The sequence below is a fragment of the Sapajus apella genome, unplaced genomic scaffold, assembly GCF_009761245.1.
Source record: "Sapajus apella isolate SASKATOON/1434 unplaced genomic scaffold, GSC_monkey_1.0 scaffold1284, whole genome shotgun sequence".
NCBI lineage: Eukaryota > Metazoa > Chordata > Mammalia > Primates > Cebidae > Sapajus > Sapajus apella.
This window is the reverse complement of record NW_022438210.1, coordinates 1-17311: the sequence shown is the minus strand read 5'-3', so window position 1 is coordinate 17311 and position 17311 is coordinate 1. Positions and strand designations below refer to the sequence as shown.

Genomic DNA, 17311 nt, shown 5'->3' with positions numbered 1-17311 from the left:
CGCAGAGCTTCCATGATCACATCCTCCTTCCCCGTCTCCACGGCTGCTGCGACCGCCCGGGGCTCCATGGCGCCCCCAGGACCCGCCTCAGCCGTTCCGGGCCGCAGATCGCCGGCCCCGCCTCGGCCCAGGGAGCTCCGCGCCGGCGCGCAGGGGAGGCCGGGACGGGGCGTGGCGGCGGCGGCGGCGCCCGAAGCCGCCGCGGCGGCCCGAAGGCGTCAGGACCCGAGTCGCACTCGACCGAACTGACCCCTCCTTGGGCCGGAATTTCCGACGGGAAAGGATCTCAGCCCCCACCTCGCCCTGCCGCGCACACACTGCCGCCCCTGCAGCGCCACAGAGCGGACGGGTGTGGACGGGGAGCCGAGGCGGGGGACTGTTCAGTCCTGGGCCGTCGGGTTCGTTAGGCGTTTGCTGGGGGACGCGGGCGAACGGCGCTCCTAGGCCCATGCTTTCGCGGAGCTTTTGTTCCGGGGGGGAAGGCACACAAGGAAGCACCAAAGGACACGAGGCTGTGCTTCAACACGGGCAGCGAGGAAACGCTGCTTTTGCCGACACCGCACGACAGGAAGTGGCCGGGAACGGGGCTCCTGCTCCGGGGGCCTGCCCCAGGCACGTCTCCTTCCCCGGCCGTAGGACCGAACCCACGGAGGCGTCCACCCCACGCCGTAGTCTCGGCACTGAGCAAACGGCCCCGCCCACGTTCACAGGAACAACAAACGTCACATCCGCCGTGGCGCACACCCGTAATCCCAGCACCGGGGGAGGCCGAGGCGGGAGGGCTGCCTGAGCCCGGCAGGCGGAGGATGCAGTGAGCCGAGATCGCGTCACTGCACGCCAGCCTGGGACGGTGCGGAAACTAAAAGCCACATCCGTGCCCGCGCTCCCGCGACCGGCGGTTCCCGACTCCCGGCCCTCAGCCGGAAGTCAGCGAGTTCAAGGCGGAAGGGGCGTGGTCTTTCCGGGGCGTGGTCTGCGCGGGAGGCGGGGCCGGAAGTCCTGCCCCTTGACTGCGCCACGTCCGAGGCGGCGACGGCCGCGTAGGTGTCGGCGTTAGGAGCCGGGGAAGGCACGATGGCGGACTGGGCTCGGGGTGAGCGCGAGAGAGCGGAGTCGTTGGGGCTGGGCCGGGCCGGGCCGGGCCGGAGCCGACGCTGTTGCCTGCAGAGCCGCGTGCGCCTGCCCCTGGCCCCTCTAAACTGTCGTCGGCGGAGAGGACCCTGTCACGGGGGCGAATCGGATCCTTCCGGGTCCGAGGGGAGTGGGGTTTCTGCCGGCCCTGCTGCTAGGACGGAAGGCGGGCGGGGCGGCCCAGCCTCTCCAGCGAGGGGTCGGGCAGCTGCGGGGTCCCCCAACTCCCCGCCACTCCCTGTGAGATCGTTCTGCATGGGTTCCGGGTGCGGGAGCCTCGGCATTCGGCGGGTCCCGGGGCCAGGCCCTAGGAGTGCAGGCCGGGCACTGTTGGTGTCCAAGCAGGCGTCTGCTGACTTGGGCCTCGATGGCCCCGGTCCTCCTCCTGGAGCCCGTGTTCTTGTCTGCACAGTTGGATATTGATGTTTGCCTCTCTGAGTTGCTATGATGATTAAAGGAATTGATGAACATGAGGAGTTGAAAGGGCGCTGGCACCCATTCCTTACATTGAAGCTAGGCAGGAGGCGGTTCTCACCCACCTGATGTGACAGAAATTCCTTGTCACTTGGCCCAGCCTGTCACAGGCCAGGCCTCTGCAAGTACTGTGCTCTGGGTGTTGCGGGGAAGCTCTCTGTGGGATGCAGGCCAAGGATCCCTCTCTTGGTCGAACTCAGCTCCCATCTTGGGGAATTGGGAGCTTGGCTCAGCCATTTTGTGTGCGGTAAAGAGCCTTCTCAATGTTCTGTCCTGGTTCTTTGCCATCTCTTCAGGAGCCAGCTCTAAAGTCGTCCCTGCAGGAGCCTTTCTGCTGGATACTTTTCCCAAGTCTTTCCTACACTTTTACACAGATGGCGACCTCCATGGATGCAAGTGTCACATCTTACCAGCATCCCAGGGCTGGGTCCAGTTTCTGCTACGCTGTATCGGAAACTGCTGGCTGCACCGAGCCTGTTGTGGGTGCTTGCCCATCCCCACCTGGATGTGTACACAGGGCATGTGTTCACATGACAGGCGCTTACACACGTCGTCCTTTATGCAGCCTGCCTTACATGTGCAAGATCTACCTGCTGGAACCTGGGTTAGGGCCCTGTGTCTGCCACCTGCCCAGCAGACACAGGGCCCAGTCCCCCTGGATTTCCAACTCACCCAGATGTGGTTGGAGCGAGAGGGGTCAGGGGCCGTGCTCACAGGTGGATGCAACCCCTCAGCCTCTCTCTCTTCTCAGCTCAGAGTCCTGGTGCTGTGGAAGAGATACTAGACCGGGAGAACAAGCGAATGACCGACAGCCTGGCCTCCAAAGTCACCAGGCTCAAATCGGTCAGTGGTGGTTTCCTGTCCTCTTATCTCTACCGGGTGCCCTTGGGGAGTGGGGATCAGAGGAATGGCAGACAGCCCAGAGGAGTTTCAGGCAGTTTTCCATCCCCCTGGTCCAATTTGTGGCTGTGCTCACCCGCATGACGCCCCACCTGGATCTCTGTCTGGCAGAGTTGGTGGCAGGGCTTGTCTGGTCTGGGGAGGGTGAGTGCTGCATTATGTGTCTGCCCTGGCCCAACCCTGCCCTCTCTGTGCTGAACAGCTTGCCCTGGACATCGATAGGGACGCAGAGGATCAGAACCGGTACCTGGATGGCATGGTAAGGGCCTGCCCCAGCACTACTTGCTGCAGAGCCTACAGTGTCTCCTTCAGCACTGGTGCGGGTGGGCGGTCAAATCACCACTTCTGTGTGATCTTGCTGGGATTCCTCCCTTAGGACTCGGATTTCACAAGCATGACCGGCCTGCTTACAGGGAGTGTGAAACGCTTTTCCACAATGGCAAGGTCTGGGCGAGACAACCGGAAGCTTCTGTGTGGCATGGCCATGGGTCTAATTGTGGCCTTCTTCATCCTCTCCTACTTCTTGTCGAGGGCAAGGACGTGAACCAGTGGGAGCTGGTGTCTGTGGGTGCCAAGGGCAGCCCAGGTCTTCCTGCCTGGCGTCTTGGGCTCCAGAGAACTTACTGCAAAATACTCCTTTGAAATTACAGTCGTGGGTTAGGAATCTTATTCCTGTGGGGCAGGAGGCTGTGGCAGTCTGTGACCTGATGAGCTCATGTTGGTTGATCCCATGTGTGGAAGGGACTCTTTCTTTTGGGGAAACCAAGGGCCAGCTCTTCCCCCCTCCCCCAGGTGCTAGAGACACCAGCAGAGTTGAGGCCACAGCATGTCTAGAGGAGCCAGGTCCGAGCACAGCAGCTGTTGAATCCCAGACAGAGCCACTTGAGGCCTGCAGCCTTTCTCCCAGCTCTTGGGACTGTGACATCTTAAGGCTCCACGGTTGTGTCCTTGTTGGGGTGAGGCCATGTCCGTGATCCCAGGTGCCTGGAGCTGACACAGGAAGGGACTGTGAACCCTGAGTGAGTGCCATCTCCGACTGAGGCCTCTCAACCTGGAGATGACAGTTACTTCTGGCCACGGTTGCTAAGCACGGGCAGACCAGTGTGGGCTGCCCTGCTGTGAGTTCTCTCTGCCTGCTCTCCAGTCCTGCGGATGAAGTGAGACCCCTGGGGAGAACGGGGGTGTGGACGGAGTGAACTGCAGCCTTGGCCTAGCCACTGGGCCTGGATCGTTCTGGGTCATGTGACTATGTATCTAGGAGCAGAAACTTGCATTTTCAGGATTCAGGATCAACCCAGCACCAAAGATGTGTTTTCAGGAGAACAGACCCAGAAGTGGGCCTGTTTGGCATTTCAGAGTCAGGCAAACCATGCAGGGTCAGGGAGCGTCTGTGGGTCTACACAGCAAGGTTCCTATGAGGACTCTAGTTGCTGCCTAGCTTGCTGGTAACTTTTGCCCCTCTGCCAAGCCCTGCCAGGCTCCCTTGACTGATGGTGCTTCGTGCCATCCTCCTTGTCTCCAGCCTCTGCAGGATGCCCGCTCTACCCACCTCTCCCTGGGCCGGGCTCATGTTCAAACCACTGGACTGGCAGGGAAATCACTTCTTCCCACCTCAAGATGAGGTCCCAGCCCCCTTGTCTTGGCGTAAAAACACCTTTAAAGTGCGAGTCATGTGCTTCTGTGCCCTTCTTTGTCCTGTTCCAATCTTGTGCCTCCCAGTCACTCCCTGGGGACTATGGGCTCACTGTCGCCCCACCCGTGGCCACACCATGTGTCCTGTCCATCCTGAACTGCCTCGGAGCTCCAGGCTGACCAGAGACAAGCCACAGCCTGGCACCTGCAGCCCCACTTTGCTCACCCTTCCCCTCCCTTCCTTCTCCCTACACACAGCAAGCCCCTTTCTCCACGCACGCTCACCGTAGCCCCCTTCCTTGTGACGTGGCTGAGACTGTCAGCCTCCCGGAGGAGTGGAGTCCGCCTTCTTACTCCCTCATGCAGTGCAAGCCCGCTTCTCACCCAGCAAGGTCTACTCAACTGCCTCCATTCTCTGGGGCTTTGCTGTTGCCCTGAAACCGAGCTGGGCTGGTGTTGCTCCCAGCTTGCTGCCCCCTCCTCAGGTGTCCCTCTGCAGACCCCTGTCATTCCTCAGGCACCAGTGTCCTTGCCTGCCATGGCTTGCCTTAGTCCTCTGCTCATCAGGGGCTTGTCCCCTGGTCACCAGGCTGGTTGCAGCTGCCTGCATTGTCTCCCAACTCTTCATCCCCCATATTGTCCTGGGCCATTTGGGGCCAACCTCCACTTCTGGGGAATGTGACTGAGCTGTGGGAACCGAACTGGACCCCGGTGATCTTTCTGTAGTGGTGCCCGCTCATCTTGCTGAGGCAAACTGGGAAGTTAGGCTGCAACTCGGGTGGCCTTCGTTAGGGAGGTGCTTTGTTGTCTCAGACACACACTGTGTTCCCTCCCAGTCTCCATCTCCACAGCCCTTTGCAGCCCTCCCAGGTACTTCGGGGTCTGGGCTGGACTTCCTTTCTGGTTTCCTTTTCTGCATCTTTTGCTGTATTAAGATCCCGCAAAGGGAGAGTGGCAGCCCTGCTGCTGCTGTGCCAGACCAGTTTCCTGAGGGGCCTGATGCTAACCCTCAGCCCCAGGCACCTGACCTTGTAAAAGAGCGGGGTTTGCTGACTGTGATCCCTGACACCAGTAGAACCAAAAAGGATCTTGGGGGCCCATGATGAGAGCCAGGGTTACCCACTCTGCCAAGGGAGGAGGGAGTGCTAGGTTCTATCCCATAATTTCAAGACAAAACACGTAAACAATAAAAATTTGTCATAAATATGATTTCATGAAGAACTGATCGTATGGTGTCTGTTGTCATTTCCTTGGGATTTGAGGGAATTTTGTGTGTGGAGCTCACCCTGGTCCACAGGCTGGCCATGGGCAGTGGTGCCATAAACCCTCTCCCTTCCCGTCAGGGTTGGCTTTGGGCAGAGCAGCCACAGACTCACCCACTTCCTGCTGTGTTACCCTTCCCTGCCCACGTTCCTGAAATGCAGATGGGGATCCTGAGGGCACAACCACACAGGAAATAAGTGAGTAGGCCAAGCGAGGTGGCTCACCCCTATAATCCCAACACTTTGGGAGGCTGAGGAGGGTGGATCACCTGAGGACAGGAGTTCGAGACCAGCCTGACCAAAATGGTGAAACCCCATCTGTACTAAAAATATAGAAAGTAGCTGGTGTGGTGGTGCTTGGCTGTAATTCCAACTACTCAGGAGGCTTCGGCAGGAGAATCACTTGAATGTGGGAGGTGGAGGTTGCAGTGAGCCGAGATGGCACCACTGCACTGCAGCCTGGGCGACAGAGACTCCCTCTCAAAAAAAAAAAAAAGCCCCCAAAAAGCGGGTAAACAAGAATACGCAAGCTGGCATGATCACAAGTAAGAGTCAGCAGCTGTATTGTGCTTTGTACAGGTGCAGGGGATGGTGCCACAGCTGTGTCTGTCAAGGCTGCCCATCCTAAAGTGACCTCCCCAAAAGGCTGAGTTGAGATCCAGGCACCACTTCTTGAGGCCTGGCCTTGGACTCCTGGGCAGCCTCTGGAAATCCCCCTCTTCAGGCCCAGCCCGTACCCTACCTTCCCTGTCCGTGTCCTCCTACTCCCCGTGGTGCCCACTGATGCGTAGCAGGCCACCCTAAAACTGCACTTAAAATTGCAACAGTTTATCATGTCTCATTGAATTTGAGACAGGGCACTGCTTCAGGGTTGGCCGCTTTTGCTCTACAATGTGGAGGCCTCACTGTAAGATGTGGTCCTGGGGCTGCTTCCATCTGAAGGCTCAGTCACACGTCCAGAGGTCAGTGCTGGTGAGTGGAGGGCCTGGCTGGGCCGACTGCCTGGGATGATGAGTTCAGTCTCACCATGCTTAAGCTTCCTCACATGATGGCTGGTACTGGAGCAAACATGGACACAGTGGTAAGGGGTGGGGGCGGGGGTGGGCACTGCTATCCAGGCAGAAGCTGTTTCTTTGGTACAGTGCATGCCTAGCATCAGAAGCCAGGTGGCATCAGTTCTGCCATACCTCATTATTCAGGACAGTCACAGGCTGCAGTCCAGATTCAAGGGGAGGGACACAGCATTGTTCAGAGGTGACCAACACAGCTGTGGCTGTCTTTGGGGTTCAAGGCAGGCAGTATCGGGAGGGACAGGCGTGGAGCAGGGTGTCTGAGGCACTCAGGCCCTCCCATCTCACCAAGCTGACCCTGGGCCCTAGAAGCCAGGATGGGACCCTGTGTGGGCAAGTGCTGACAGCCCATGGGGGCTCCTTTCTGTAAAAGCTTGATCCTTCCACCAAGACACACCCTTCATTAATGCAAGCTGATTTATTAAATACTTTGGGCACAGCAGAAAACAAGACAGCAAATGGTAAAACAGCGTAGAAAAAAATAACTGGTTGCAATCATCCAAACAAGCGTGCTCTGCCCTGCGGGGCCAGCTGGCCCAGCCCAGTGGGTGAAGACGGCCTGGAGCTCCGTGGCCCAGTGAATCTTGTGCAGATGTTGGGCGTGATGGGGCACAGCAGGGCTGGGCTATTCCACGTCAACCACCAGGGGTGTCATGTAATCAGAGTGTTTGATGCCGAAGGTGACAATGGGGGCGCAGGGCTTGGTCAGGGTCACCTGGGAGAGGAGGGGCTATGAGAGGAGCCAGCACCCCCATATGCAGTTCTCTACCCTGGCTGGGGCTGGGCCACTGTCCTTCCTGAGCCTGGGGCCAAGGCGGCCAGAAGCTACACTCCCAGGTTTGAACACAGAGCACTCAGCAGTGGTAGCTGTCAAGTGTCTAAGGAAAAGGGCAGGGCCTCTGCTTCCCTGTCGCTGAAGGATTACCTGTGGGGCTGGTGCAGGGTCCCAAGGGTGGAGGTGCTTCCCGTCCCCACCCTAACTCTCCACCCCCTCTTGGCTGTGTCCTTCACAGCCTGACCCTGTTTCCCCTCCTCTGTGTCCCAACCCTCCTCCCCTGCTCTTTCCTGCACATCCCTTTGGGCCAGGGCCCCCACCCCACCCTGACCCCTCTGGGCTGTGCTCTTCCTGGACCTTCTCAGGGCTGTGGGCGCCTGGTCCTGGCTTGAGGGTCTTGTCCCCTGGAGGCTCTACACGGGCAGCCATGGTGTACTGTGGAGCCTTGAACTTGGTCACCTGCATGTCAGTCTGGCGGTAGGCTGCGGGACCTGGGGTCTGAGAGGCAAAGGAGGCTCAGACAAGCTCAGCCTACTCTGGGCGCGTGGCCCTAGACAACAGAGAGCAAACTTGGACAGAGGGTTTCAGGCCTGAGTCAACAGAGCCAGCTACAAGTCTGTGCCTGTGCATCAGGGTCCCCCTCTGTGTTCTGTCACCCTGCTTGTGGGGCACCTTCTCAGGCGGGGGCTACTTCCTCGATTTCAGCCTCACGCTGGCTATGACATCCCCAGAGTGTACCAGTCCTGGGAACATCTCTGAGCATGTGTGAGAGGCCTGCTTCCAGCGGGTCGCTGTCCCATTGGACTTGGGGGCCTGGGGCTGGTGACATCGACACCGACAAGGGCTGCTGGGTGCCGTGACACGGTTTCCCCATCTCAGGCCCCTCAAGCTCTCGGGCACATGCCCACCCGAGGCCTTTGCACTGGCTGTTTCTGAAACCAGGACCCTCCTCCCCAAAATAGGTCATGGCTTATTTTTTCTTCCTCCTCTTTCCATGCAACCGTAGCTAAGACTGCCTGTTACCCTCCAGACAGCGCCGTCCTCTGCTGGGGCCTGGACCTCCTCACCACTGCAGTGTCACCCCAGCACGTGGGGGATAGGGGGCTACCCCAGAGGATAGGGGGCTGAGGGGCTTCGGCAAGGCAGGGCTGAGCTGGCGGGTCCTGGGTTGTGGGGGAGGTTGGGGGGCAGCTCTCTGTTCTCAGCTGGGGGGACCCTTGCCTTGTGTAGGTCATCGCTGAAGCCGCCCAGCTTGCTGCGGCCCTTGATGGAAAAGGAGGGCTGGGAGACCTTCCCGACAGTGTGGGGCCCCATCACCACGGGCAGCATGTACGCAGCGGGGCCTGCAGGGTGGACGTGTTCCTCAGGCCGGAACAGGGCCCACTGCCACTTCCCTGGGGCTTTCCCCCAACCCTGGAGATCAGCCGTCAGGCTGCCCCGTCTCACCCACCCCACCCAGGATCCCCAGATCCGTTTGGCTGAGGATCATTGGGGCTGCTGCAGACCTGGGGTGCTGTCCACTCGGAACGTCTTTGTCCGAGCAGAGATGGAGTGGCTGGGCGCTGAGTCGAACACGAACTTGGTGGATTTCTCTGGAAAGTAGTCACCTGGACAAGGAGCCAAGGGGGTGCTGGGACAACAAGCAGGTGGGTGTGCAGCCCTGTTTGGGGGCTCAAGGAGGGCTCCCCAACATTCTAGGCATGGGGCCTCTGGGCTCCAACACAGGTGGTGACCAGGTCTGGTCAGGGGGTGTCCAGGATGGAAATGCTGACCTCGGGGCTGGGGAGACAAAGGCCATTTTTGAGCAGGGAGAGTGGGGTCTGACATGGGCTTGCCAGAGAAAGGTCCAGGCTGGAGCTGGGCTCTAGGGTCAGAGTCTTCTCTGCCCAGGTGTGATGGCAACCCCTCAAGAGAGAAAGATAGGACAGGAGGGGCGGGATAGCTGAGCTCACACCCTTGCAGACATGAGGTTAGGGGGACCCAGCAGGGAGGGGCAGGCTGGAGGCTGCATAGGGCAGGAGCCTGAGCGGGGATCACTAACCTGGGCCAGGGGTCAGCATGGTCTTGGTGTGGTAGCGCCCCAGGATGGAGTAGGCAGGGCCAAGGTCCTTGCCAGTCCTCAGTATCCTGGGGTTTACATTGTAGCGGGGCCCTGGGGAGCAGTTCTCTGCCAGGAGCATGGGGGCCCCACGGAAGCTGTAGGCTGGTGCGCGTAGCTTGGTGGGTGTGTGCTTCATGAAGCCTGTGGACGCAGTGGGCCCTGAGCAGCCGGGAGCCTAACCTGCCCTTCTCCCCGCTGGGAGTTGGGGATTGAGCCCCAGGCCCTCCCTGGACCCCCACCCTCAGGCCTTCCCCAGGCCACCCACCCTCCTGCTTCCTGACCCTCCCCACAGGCTCTCAGGCTCTTACCTGTTGTTGGTGGAATCAGGTACTTGGGTCCAGGGCTGCTGTAGAGGGCCATGATGGGTCCCCGGGGGCGATGGGGTCTCCAGGTGCCCATCCATACCTCCTCCGTCATGGCCAGCTCTGTCTACAAATGAGAGGGTTTCCAGGTGCTGGGAGGCCCGGCCCTAATGTCCCCGTCCCTGCTTCTGCTGACACTGAAGAGCAGAGCTGCTGAACCTGTACAGGGTTCTCAGTGGGGGGGGCTCCAGCTGGGAGCCAGGAGTTTGGGAGGGTGGGAGCTTTCCGCATAGGACTGTGAACGCCTCACCAGCTTAACCCTAACCCAGAGCTGCTGTCCATGGTGGCCCTCTACTCACAACGCTTCTCGGCTGTAAGGAGACCCTGGCCCAGTTTCTCCTACTTGGAGTGGTGATCAAAGGTGGGGAACGTCTTGGTTGAGGCTGTGCTGAGGGGCAGGGAGGGGTCTGCCTAGGAGGGGGCTGTAACTTCTTCGGTGCAGGGACAGCGCTCCAGGCAGCCTACGGTCCCATCCTTGGAGACTGTCCTGTCCCCTCTGGTCTTGGTGCCAGGGAGTTCCTGCAAAAGGAGCATGGAGAGGAAGGCCTCCCTCTCTCCTCAGGGGCTTACAGAACTGGGGAGAGGTCCCCACTCTAAACTCTAGAATGTGGCTCTGTGCTCTGTGGGATGACAGGTTCTAGATTACTGTCAGTGTGACCAAGACAATGGCCTCAGCTTTAGATCCCCTCACCAGAGCTCACCACCAGGTACCCCTTACCATGTCCCCTCACCAGGTCCCCCCAACAGATCACCTCTAAATGTCCCCTTACCATGTCCTCTCACCAAGTTCTCCCTCATCAGGTTCCCCTCGCCAGGTCCTCCTTCACCATGTCTCCTCACCAGGCCTCTTTAGCAGGCCCCCCCTCACCAGGTCCCCCCACCAGACCTGCCTCACCAGGTCCCACCTCACCAGGCCCCCTTACCAGACCCTCCCTCACCAGGTTCCCCCACCAGACCTGCCTCACCAGGTTCCCTCACCAGGTCCCCCCTCATTGGGTCCCCTCACCAGTTCCCCTCACCAGGCCCTCCCCACCAGGTCTTCTCATCAGGTGCTTCTTACCAGGTCCCCTCACCAGACCCCCCTCCTCAGGTTCCCTCACCAGGCACCACCTTACCAGTCCCCTCACCAGCTCCCCCATAACCAAGTCCTGCAGGGCACTCTCCCTAGGGCTCCCTCAGCCATGGCCTCCCTGCCAGGCTCAGACAGGACAGAGGTGTGGAGAGGAGGGCTGGGGCAGTGAAGTTTCAGGGCTCAGCACTGAGGATGGCTGAGGACGTGGCAGTTCCACTCAGCTGTGCCCCCGGAAGAGACCAGAGATTTAGGCCACTGAGATGCTGGACGGTTCTGGCTATGGCAGAGCCTGGGATCTGGGGTCAGGGTCCGTGTGGCTGTGGTGGGCGTGAATCGGCGTGGGCGCTGCTGCTGCCCTGGCTGACCTCAGAGGCTGCTCACCTGCGGCTCCCAACCCCCTTGGACACAGGTGCACCTTTTTCTCGGCCTTGTCAGGGGTCCTTTTTGGGGCCCAAGCTCCTCCCAGTGTCTTCCAGGCAGACTCTTTTCTTGGGCGACTTTGGGAAGAGAGATTGTTCTGAAACCCGCTGGACTTGGGCCGCCTGTGTGACTGTGCGTTTGCTGTGCACGGCTACTGCCTTACGGCACCAGCGTTCAGATGCTGAGCACCCCTGCCCTGACCTAGCCTGTGGGCAACAGGGGGTCTGTGCCCACCCAGTTCTGGACACTTCCTGTGTCTGGGGCTCCCTGCCCCTCCCACCTCATACCGCTGCCTCTGCCGCCCGTCTCCCTCTGGACGCCCTGTGTCCACGTGGCGCTGTCTGGCTCTGTGCTGTCCACCTACCTGCGTGGTGTGTGCCTGGATTTGCATTTTGGGTCTTGCCTGTGGTGTGCCTGCCCCTGTGTGGACCCTGTGTCTGTGTGTCCCTCTGTGTGGGTGACCTTCACATGTGTGCTCCTTGAGCGGGACCTGATGTATGTGGGTCTATGTATGTGGCTCTGTCAGGGGAGAGGCAGGAATCAGAGCCTGCGCTGCAGAAGGCTTTATTGATTAATGGTTTGAGGTGAATTTCCATGTGGGGAGGTGGTGGTGGGCGGCATGTCCATGGCTGCTTGTGTGGTACGTCCTATGGCTGAGCCTCGTCTGAGGTCCACTTAGGCACTGTCCGCATTGCCCAGCACTTGCACCTGGAAGGCAGAAACATGGGCTGAGAGCTGTGATCAATAACTGGAGAGCCACAGCTCCATCAGGCAAGCAAGACCCTCGGTGGGGGGTCTGGCATATTGCTGGCCATCCCCTTCCAGTAGCCAAGGCTGTGTGTGCGTGCATGATGGCGTGCACACATGTGGGTGTGCGTGTGCATGTGTGAATGTCTACACGTGTGCCTGCGGTGTGTGTTCCATGCCTCCACCTGTGTTTGCATCTCTGTGTGTGCACGTGTGCCTGCTGACTGGGGAGGAGCAGGTCTTTGGCGTCTGGGGGCTGCTCTGTGGACAGGAGGTCTGGGGTGTCCACCTCGGCTGGCTGATGTGGGTACAATGTCTGTGGGTGGTGGGATGTGTGTGGCTGTTGTGTTGGGTGGTCTTGGTAAGGCTTCAGGTCTTTAGGGAACGGGGCGTCCCCACAGCCCCCATACCAGCAGTTGGACCAGCTGTGCTTTGTGCATTGGCTGCAGGCCATCTATGCAGGACTTGAGCTCCGTCAGGGCTGCCTTGGCATCCTCGTTGACACTGTACTTGCCCAGGGGCCCCTCATAGAGCTCCTCTGGGGTCCCCACCAGCAGTGTTTGTAGGAAGTCCATGAAAAACTCAGCGTTGTCCTCCCCTGTGGCCAGCCCTGCATCACAGGTGAGATGGTGCCAGGACAGGACAGCACGACTGGTGTAACCCAGCCCTGCATGCATCCCAGGGCTCCAACCTCCATGGTCTCCAGACCCTCCCCGTCAATGCCCACCTCTCCTCCCCATGTCTTCCTCCACAGCACCCTCAACTCCACCTTGCCCAAAGACCTCCACGTCCCTTAATCTTAGCTGCTCCAGTTTCCACTCAGCGTTCCCTGGGATCACCAGGGAAGGAAAGTTAAGCCTCTGGTGTGGGAGAAATCTGATCCCTTGAAGGGTCAGGTCAGGCTGGACTGGGCTGGGGTTGGGTCAGCTGGGCTGTCTTTAGTTGGGGTGTAATTGGGTGGGGACTGGTTCTGTAGGGTCCTTGCCCACCTCTGTGACAGGTGCAGGTGGAGTGTTCACTGCACGGACCTGATGCCAGGATTTTACCTCCTCAGGCACCCCCAACCCCCTCCTGCCCGCTCCCAAATGTTCTGGAAGCCCCAGTGGCACAGACTCACCACAGATGCAGAACAGGGTGAAGGCCACCAGTAGGAGAGCACTGCTCCCCTTCATGCTGGCAGCCTCAGGAGCTGCCTGCAGCCAGAATCCGGGGATTTTATGCCTCAGCGGGCAGCACCTCTCCTAGAGGGTGGGCCGGACCTGCCCATTAGGACCTGGCAGCCAGCTCAGGTGAGGGTTGTCACATCCCTGGTCCCCAGTGGGTGCCAAGTAGCAACAGGCTTGGGGTGGCTTTAGGGTGTGTGTGAGAGAGAACAGGTGTGGGAGGAGGGAACGCTGGTGAGGGAGGCCGTGCCAGCTGGTCAGTGAAGAGGGCAGCAGGGCCTGGCCACCAAGGGCCTCTAGTCGTGCCTGCCCTTGAGACCGAGGGTGGTGGGATCTGGGCTTGGTCTCAGGCCTTTCTTTTGAGGCGGGAATCCCTCCTCTTCTCAGTGTGCTGTGTGATCTGGGTCTGCACCTGGGGGTCTCCAGTCAGGCAGGGGCCTCCTCACTACTCAGAGTGGGGGTGGCCGACTGGGGGAAGGGGCTGCAGATGCGAGAGTGGACATAGCCGTAGGATGAGCTGGGGGCTGAGGATCTACGGGGTGAGAAGCAGCCTGGAGGAGAGGAGGTGGCCTGAGAGGGCCCGAGGGACATGGAGCTGGCTGTGCCGGGGCCAGGTCTCAGCAGGGTGAGGAAGGGACAGGCTGGGGGTACGTCTTCTGTCAGCAGCCAGGCCAGCAAAGGTTGAGGGCCCTGGGGTAGAGGTCCCAGGACATACCACAGTGGACACAGGAGGTTGGGACACCTGGGGCCACCAAACAAAACCACCACAAGAGCAGCCTTAGGAGGAGTGTGCCAGTCCAGCCCTCCCACTGAGCCGCTGGCCCAAATCAGAAGGGGCCCTGCTGCCACCTGGTGGCTGAAGGCGTCCCCAGCCTCCTGGGCCACACACACGCAGTCTCCGTGGAGACCAAGGTCCTTGTTCCCCGGAGGACCCCTGTAGCACCAGAGATTTCCACCTACTTCAAACAATCAGATAAAATCCCATCCTGGACAGAGCCTGTGGGATGGAAACAGGGTTAGGGTTAGGGTTACAGTTAGAGGGTCAGAGTTAACGGTTACGGATAAGGTTGGGGTTAGAGGTTAAGGGTTACAGTTAGGGTTAGGTGTTCGGTTTAGCATTAGGGTTGGTGGTTAAGGGTTAGGGTTGGTGTTAGAGTTTAGGGTTAGGGGTTAGGGGTTGGGATTGGGGTTTAGGATTAGGGTTTAGGATTGGGGTTTAGAGTTAGGGTTTAGTGTTTTGGGTTTGGGGTTAGGGGTTAGGGATAGGGTTGGGGATGGCGTTGGGGTTAGGGTTTGGATTAGGGGTTAGAGTTAGGGTTAGGCCTTAGGCATAGGGTTGGGGTTTAGAGTTAGGGCTAAGGGTTAGGGATTAGGTTAGGGTTAGAGTTAAAGGTTAGAGGTTAGGTGTAGGGTTAGGGTTAGGGTTAGGATTAAGGGTTAGGGGTTAGGTTTAGGATTTAGGGTTAGGGTTAGGATTTAGGGTTAGGGGTTAGGGTTAGGATTAAGGGTTAGGGGTTAAGGTTAGGGTTAGGATTAAGGGTTAGGGTTAGGGTTAGGATTAAGGGTTAGGGGTTAGGTGTAGGGTTTGTTTGAGGGGTTTTGCTTGGGGTGGGGGTGCGGGTGAGGGTGACAGTAATAAGCAGATCAGTGAAAGCAATTCTGCTTCACGTCAATAACAACTTTCTCCAACTCATTTTTTCTCAACCAACTTATTTTTCCAGCAGTAGAATCCAGGTTCTGGAAGAACATGGCCTCTTCCAACCGATGAATTCCAGCCTTCTAAAGAACCTAGTGACTTTTCGCACCTTAAGTCTGTGAAATCCTCCTGTTTTCACCAGTTCCTGGGGGCAGCCCTCATGTCTGTCCACCGTGGCACTCCCAGCGTTTTGCACATGCACATCACAGACAGAATCCACGTTGTGAAAGTGATCAGCTCTTTCCACACAGGAAAGAGCACTTCTAATGACAGACATCAGAGGAAGCTACATGGAGGTGGTGGCATTTAAACAGGGTCTGAAAAATGAGCGGAGTTTCAAGTAAAGGGGTGCGAGCTGGGGAGAGGCTGAGGGAAGAGCATGAAAGAAGGTGTGCAGAGGAGCAGGTGACAATGAGTGGAACAGAGCAGCTCCTTCTGGATCTCCTCTTCTATTGCTTCTGCTGGATGAGATGACACCTGCTCAGCCATGCTTTGAGGTTAGAGCTTAGATGACTTGCCCAGTGTCAGGAGCTACTAAGGAGGAAGAGGTTGTGGGATTTGATCCAGACTATGTGCTGTTAGCCATTCTAGTGCCCTCTTAATATAAGACAAATCTAAATATGAGTAAGCTCCAAAATATACAGCACTGATTTGCAACGCCATGTGGGTCAATCAGCAAAAAACCAGTGTGGAACAAAACCTGTGTATTCACTTACCCAATCCTCCTTTCTGGGCTGCTAATACAGAGGGGTGGGCAGTGGGGCACAGATACACGACCATGGGAAGACCCGCAGGAACAAGGGTATTTCAAACCTTGAAGGAGACAATCCATCCATGAGAAATCGCTCCATGAGTCTGTAAGCAGAACAGGCAACGTGGTCACATGGCGTATCCATCTCCCCATTGTCCCAAACCTTTTTTCCTTTTTTTTTGAGACAGAGTTTCACTCTTGTTGCTCAGGCTGGAGTGCAATGGCACAATCTCGACTCACCGCAACCTCTGCCTCCCAGGTTCAAGCAATTCTTGTGCCTCACCCTCCTGAGTAGCTGGGATTACAGGCATGTGCCACTACACCAGCTAATTTTTGTATTATTAGTAGAGATGGGGTTTCTCTATGTTGATCAGGCTGGTTTCGAACTCCCAACCTCAGGTGATCCGCCTGCCTCAGCCTCCCAAAGTGCTGTGATTACAGGCATGAGCCATTGTCCCAAACGTTATCACCTTGAGGCGGAGTCTCACTCTGTTGCGTAGGCTGGAATGCAGTGGTGCAATCTTGGCTCACTGCAACCTCCGCCTCCCAGGGTCAAGTGATTCTCCTGCCTCAGCCTCCCAAGTATCTGGGATTATAGGTGTGCACCACCGTGCCTGGCTTATTTTTGTATTTTTAGTAGATGCGGTTTTGCCATGTTGGCAAGGCTAGTGGAGGACTTTTTTAATGACCCAGACCCTCTCTGGGCCTGGTATTTTTTCCCTAATCTCCCAACATACTCGGATTTGCCCACTGCGCTGTCTCCCAGGTGGATGATCTTCACGTTGTCATCAGCATCCTATTTCGCTTGGTCCAGCTCACTTGGTTTAGTTTTGTCATCTGCCATTGGCTCCTAGCTGTAGAGAGAGGTCCAGCCCAGGGGGGCGGTGGTGTGGGGGGTTTGTCTGGGAAGATCAACAAGAGGCTGCTGTTAGAGATAAGTCCCCTCAACCAAATGTATTTCTTTCTTTTCCTGGACAGGAGGGACAATAAGCCAATGAGAGAGGGGCCCGAGAACGCACACCGTTCTCCATTCACCACCAACTTGCCTACCACATGCTGTACATACAAGATTCTCTTAGGGTGGTTTTTCTTACGATATCTTCCTACTGCAGGTATGCTTAAGCTGACACCTCCCACCCCCACCTGGAGAGACGATATTCTGTATTGACAAGTTTTTCTTCTTTTTTGAGATGGGGTCTTGCGCTGTCATCCAGGCTGGAGTGCAGTGGTGCGATCTTGGCTCACTGCAACCTCCACCTCCCAGGTTCAAGCGATTCTCCTGCCTCATCTTCCCCTAGCTGGGATTACAGGTGCCTGCCATCATGCCCAACTAATTTTTACATTTTTATAGAGACAGGGTTTTACTATATTGGTCAGACTGGTCTCGAACTGTTGACCCAAGTGATATTCTCACCTCGGCCTCCCAAAGTAATGGGATTACAGGCATGAGTCACCGTGCCCAGTCTGTATTTACAAGTTCAACATACAAAAGTTTCCTCACTTGTAAAACAGGAACAAAAAAACAGTGCCCATGTCGTGTAAGACACCGTCTGTTAGAAAGCCTGAGCTCTCATGACTGAATGGCACTGACCGCACAGCCAGAGATGCCTGCCCCACACCTGTGATCCTCTGCCTTCTTCATGCCTCTTACCTCTCCTTCATTTTCCATCCTACTGTAATCTGTAACTGCCTCTCCCTCCCTCAACACGGGCAGTTCCCCTAACCCTCTTCTCTAGGGGTGTTTCAGCCTTTACT

The 17311-nt window shown here is 57.8% G+C and overlaps 3 protein-coding genes and 1 long non-coding RNA gene across 5 annotated transcripts; 1 reads left to right on the top strand and 3 right to left on the bottom strand.

Annotated features, from left to right (window-relative positions):
* Positions 1-230: 230 nt before the first annotated feature.
* BET1L (Bet1 golgi vesicular membrane trafficking protein like) lies at positions 231-4168 on the top strand. 2 transcript variants are annotated; one of them, XM_032272910.1, is made up of 4 exons: positions 231-1093; positions 2357-2448; positions 2708-2764; positions 2882-4168. In XM_032272910.1, exons 1-4 carry the CDS (start codon positions 1075-1077, stop codon positions 3047-3049), a joined length of 336 nt encoding a protein of 111 aa, XP_032128801.1. In that variant the 5' UTR covers positions 231-1074; the 3' UTR covers positions 3050-4168. The 2 variants fall into 2 exon arrangements, with proteins under 2 accessions (XP_032128801.1, XP_032128802.1); XM_032272911.1 differs by having other exon boundaries at positions 801-1086; positions 2356-2448.
* Positions 4169-6665: 2497 nt separating this feature from the next.
* On the bottom strand, positions 6666-16766 carry LOC116546735. Its single transcript, XR_004266818.1, has 3 exons — positions 16294-16766; positions 15631-15660; positions 6666-6676 (listed from the first exon to the last, which is right to left on the bottom strand). It is a non-coding gene; the product is annotated as an uncharacterized LOC116546735 (long non-coding RNA).
* On the bottom strand, positions 6867-9764 carry ODF3 (outer dense fiber of sperm tails 3). Its single transcript, XM_032272914.1, has 6 exons — positions 9654-9764; positions 9286-9486; positions 8750-8851; positions 8466-8587; positions 7602-7742; positions 6867-7184 (listed from the first exon to the last, which is right to left on the bottom strand). The coding sequence occupies exons 1-6, from the start codon at positions 9760-9762 to the stop codon at positions 7095-7097; spliced, it is 765 nt and encodes a 254-aa protein (XP_032128805.1). The 5' UTR covers positions 9763-9764; the 3' UTR covers positions 6867-7094.
* Positions 11710-13235, bottom strand: SCGB1C1 (secretoglobin family 1C member 1). Its single transcript, XM_032272912.1, has 3 exons — positions 13064-13235; positions 12357-12556; positions 11710-11907 (listed from the first exon to the last, which is right to left on the bottom strand). Exons 1-3 carry the CDS (start codon positions 13116-13118, stop codon positions 11875-11877), a joined length of 288 nt encoding a protein of 95 aa, XP_032128803.1. The 5' UTR covers positions 13119-13235; the 3' UTR covers positions 11710-11874.
* Positions 16767-17311: the final 545 nt, after the last annotated feature.

Coding starts and splice junctions, on each gene's coding strand:
- BET1L (XM_032272910.1), top strand. Junction 2,449..2,707: donor AAGTCACCAGGCTCAAATCG/GTCAGTGGTGGT, acceptor TGTGCTGAACAG/CTTGCCCTGGACATCGATAG. Junction 2,765..2,881: donor ACCGGTACCTGGATGGCATG/GTAAGGGCCTGC, acceptor TTCCTCCCTTAG/GACTCGGATTTCACAAGCAT.
- SCGB1C1 (XM_032272912.1), bottom strand. CDS start 13,118: ATGAAGGGGAGCAGTGCTCTCCTACTGGTGGCCTTCACCCTGTTCTGC. Junction 12,557..13,063: donor CACCCTGTTCTGCATCTGTG/GTGAGTCTGTGC, acceptor CCTGTGATGCAG/GGCTGGCCACAGGGGAGGAC. Junction 11,908..12,356: donor CACAGCTGGTCCAACTGCTG/GTATGGGGGCTG, acceptor TCTGCCTTCCAG/GTGCAAGTGCTGGGCAATGC.
- ODF3 (XM_032272914.1), bottom strand. CDS start 9,762: ATGACGGAGGAGGTATGGATGGGCACCTGGAGACCCCATCGCCCCCGG. Junction 8,852..9,285: donor CATGCTGACCCCTGGCCCAG/GTTAGTGATCCC, acceptor CTCCTTGTCCAG/GTGACTACTTTCCAGAGAAA. Junction 8,588..8,749: donor CCGAGTGGACAGCACCCCAG/GTCTGCAGCAGC, acceptor TCCACCCTGCAG/GCCCCGCTGCGTACATGCTG.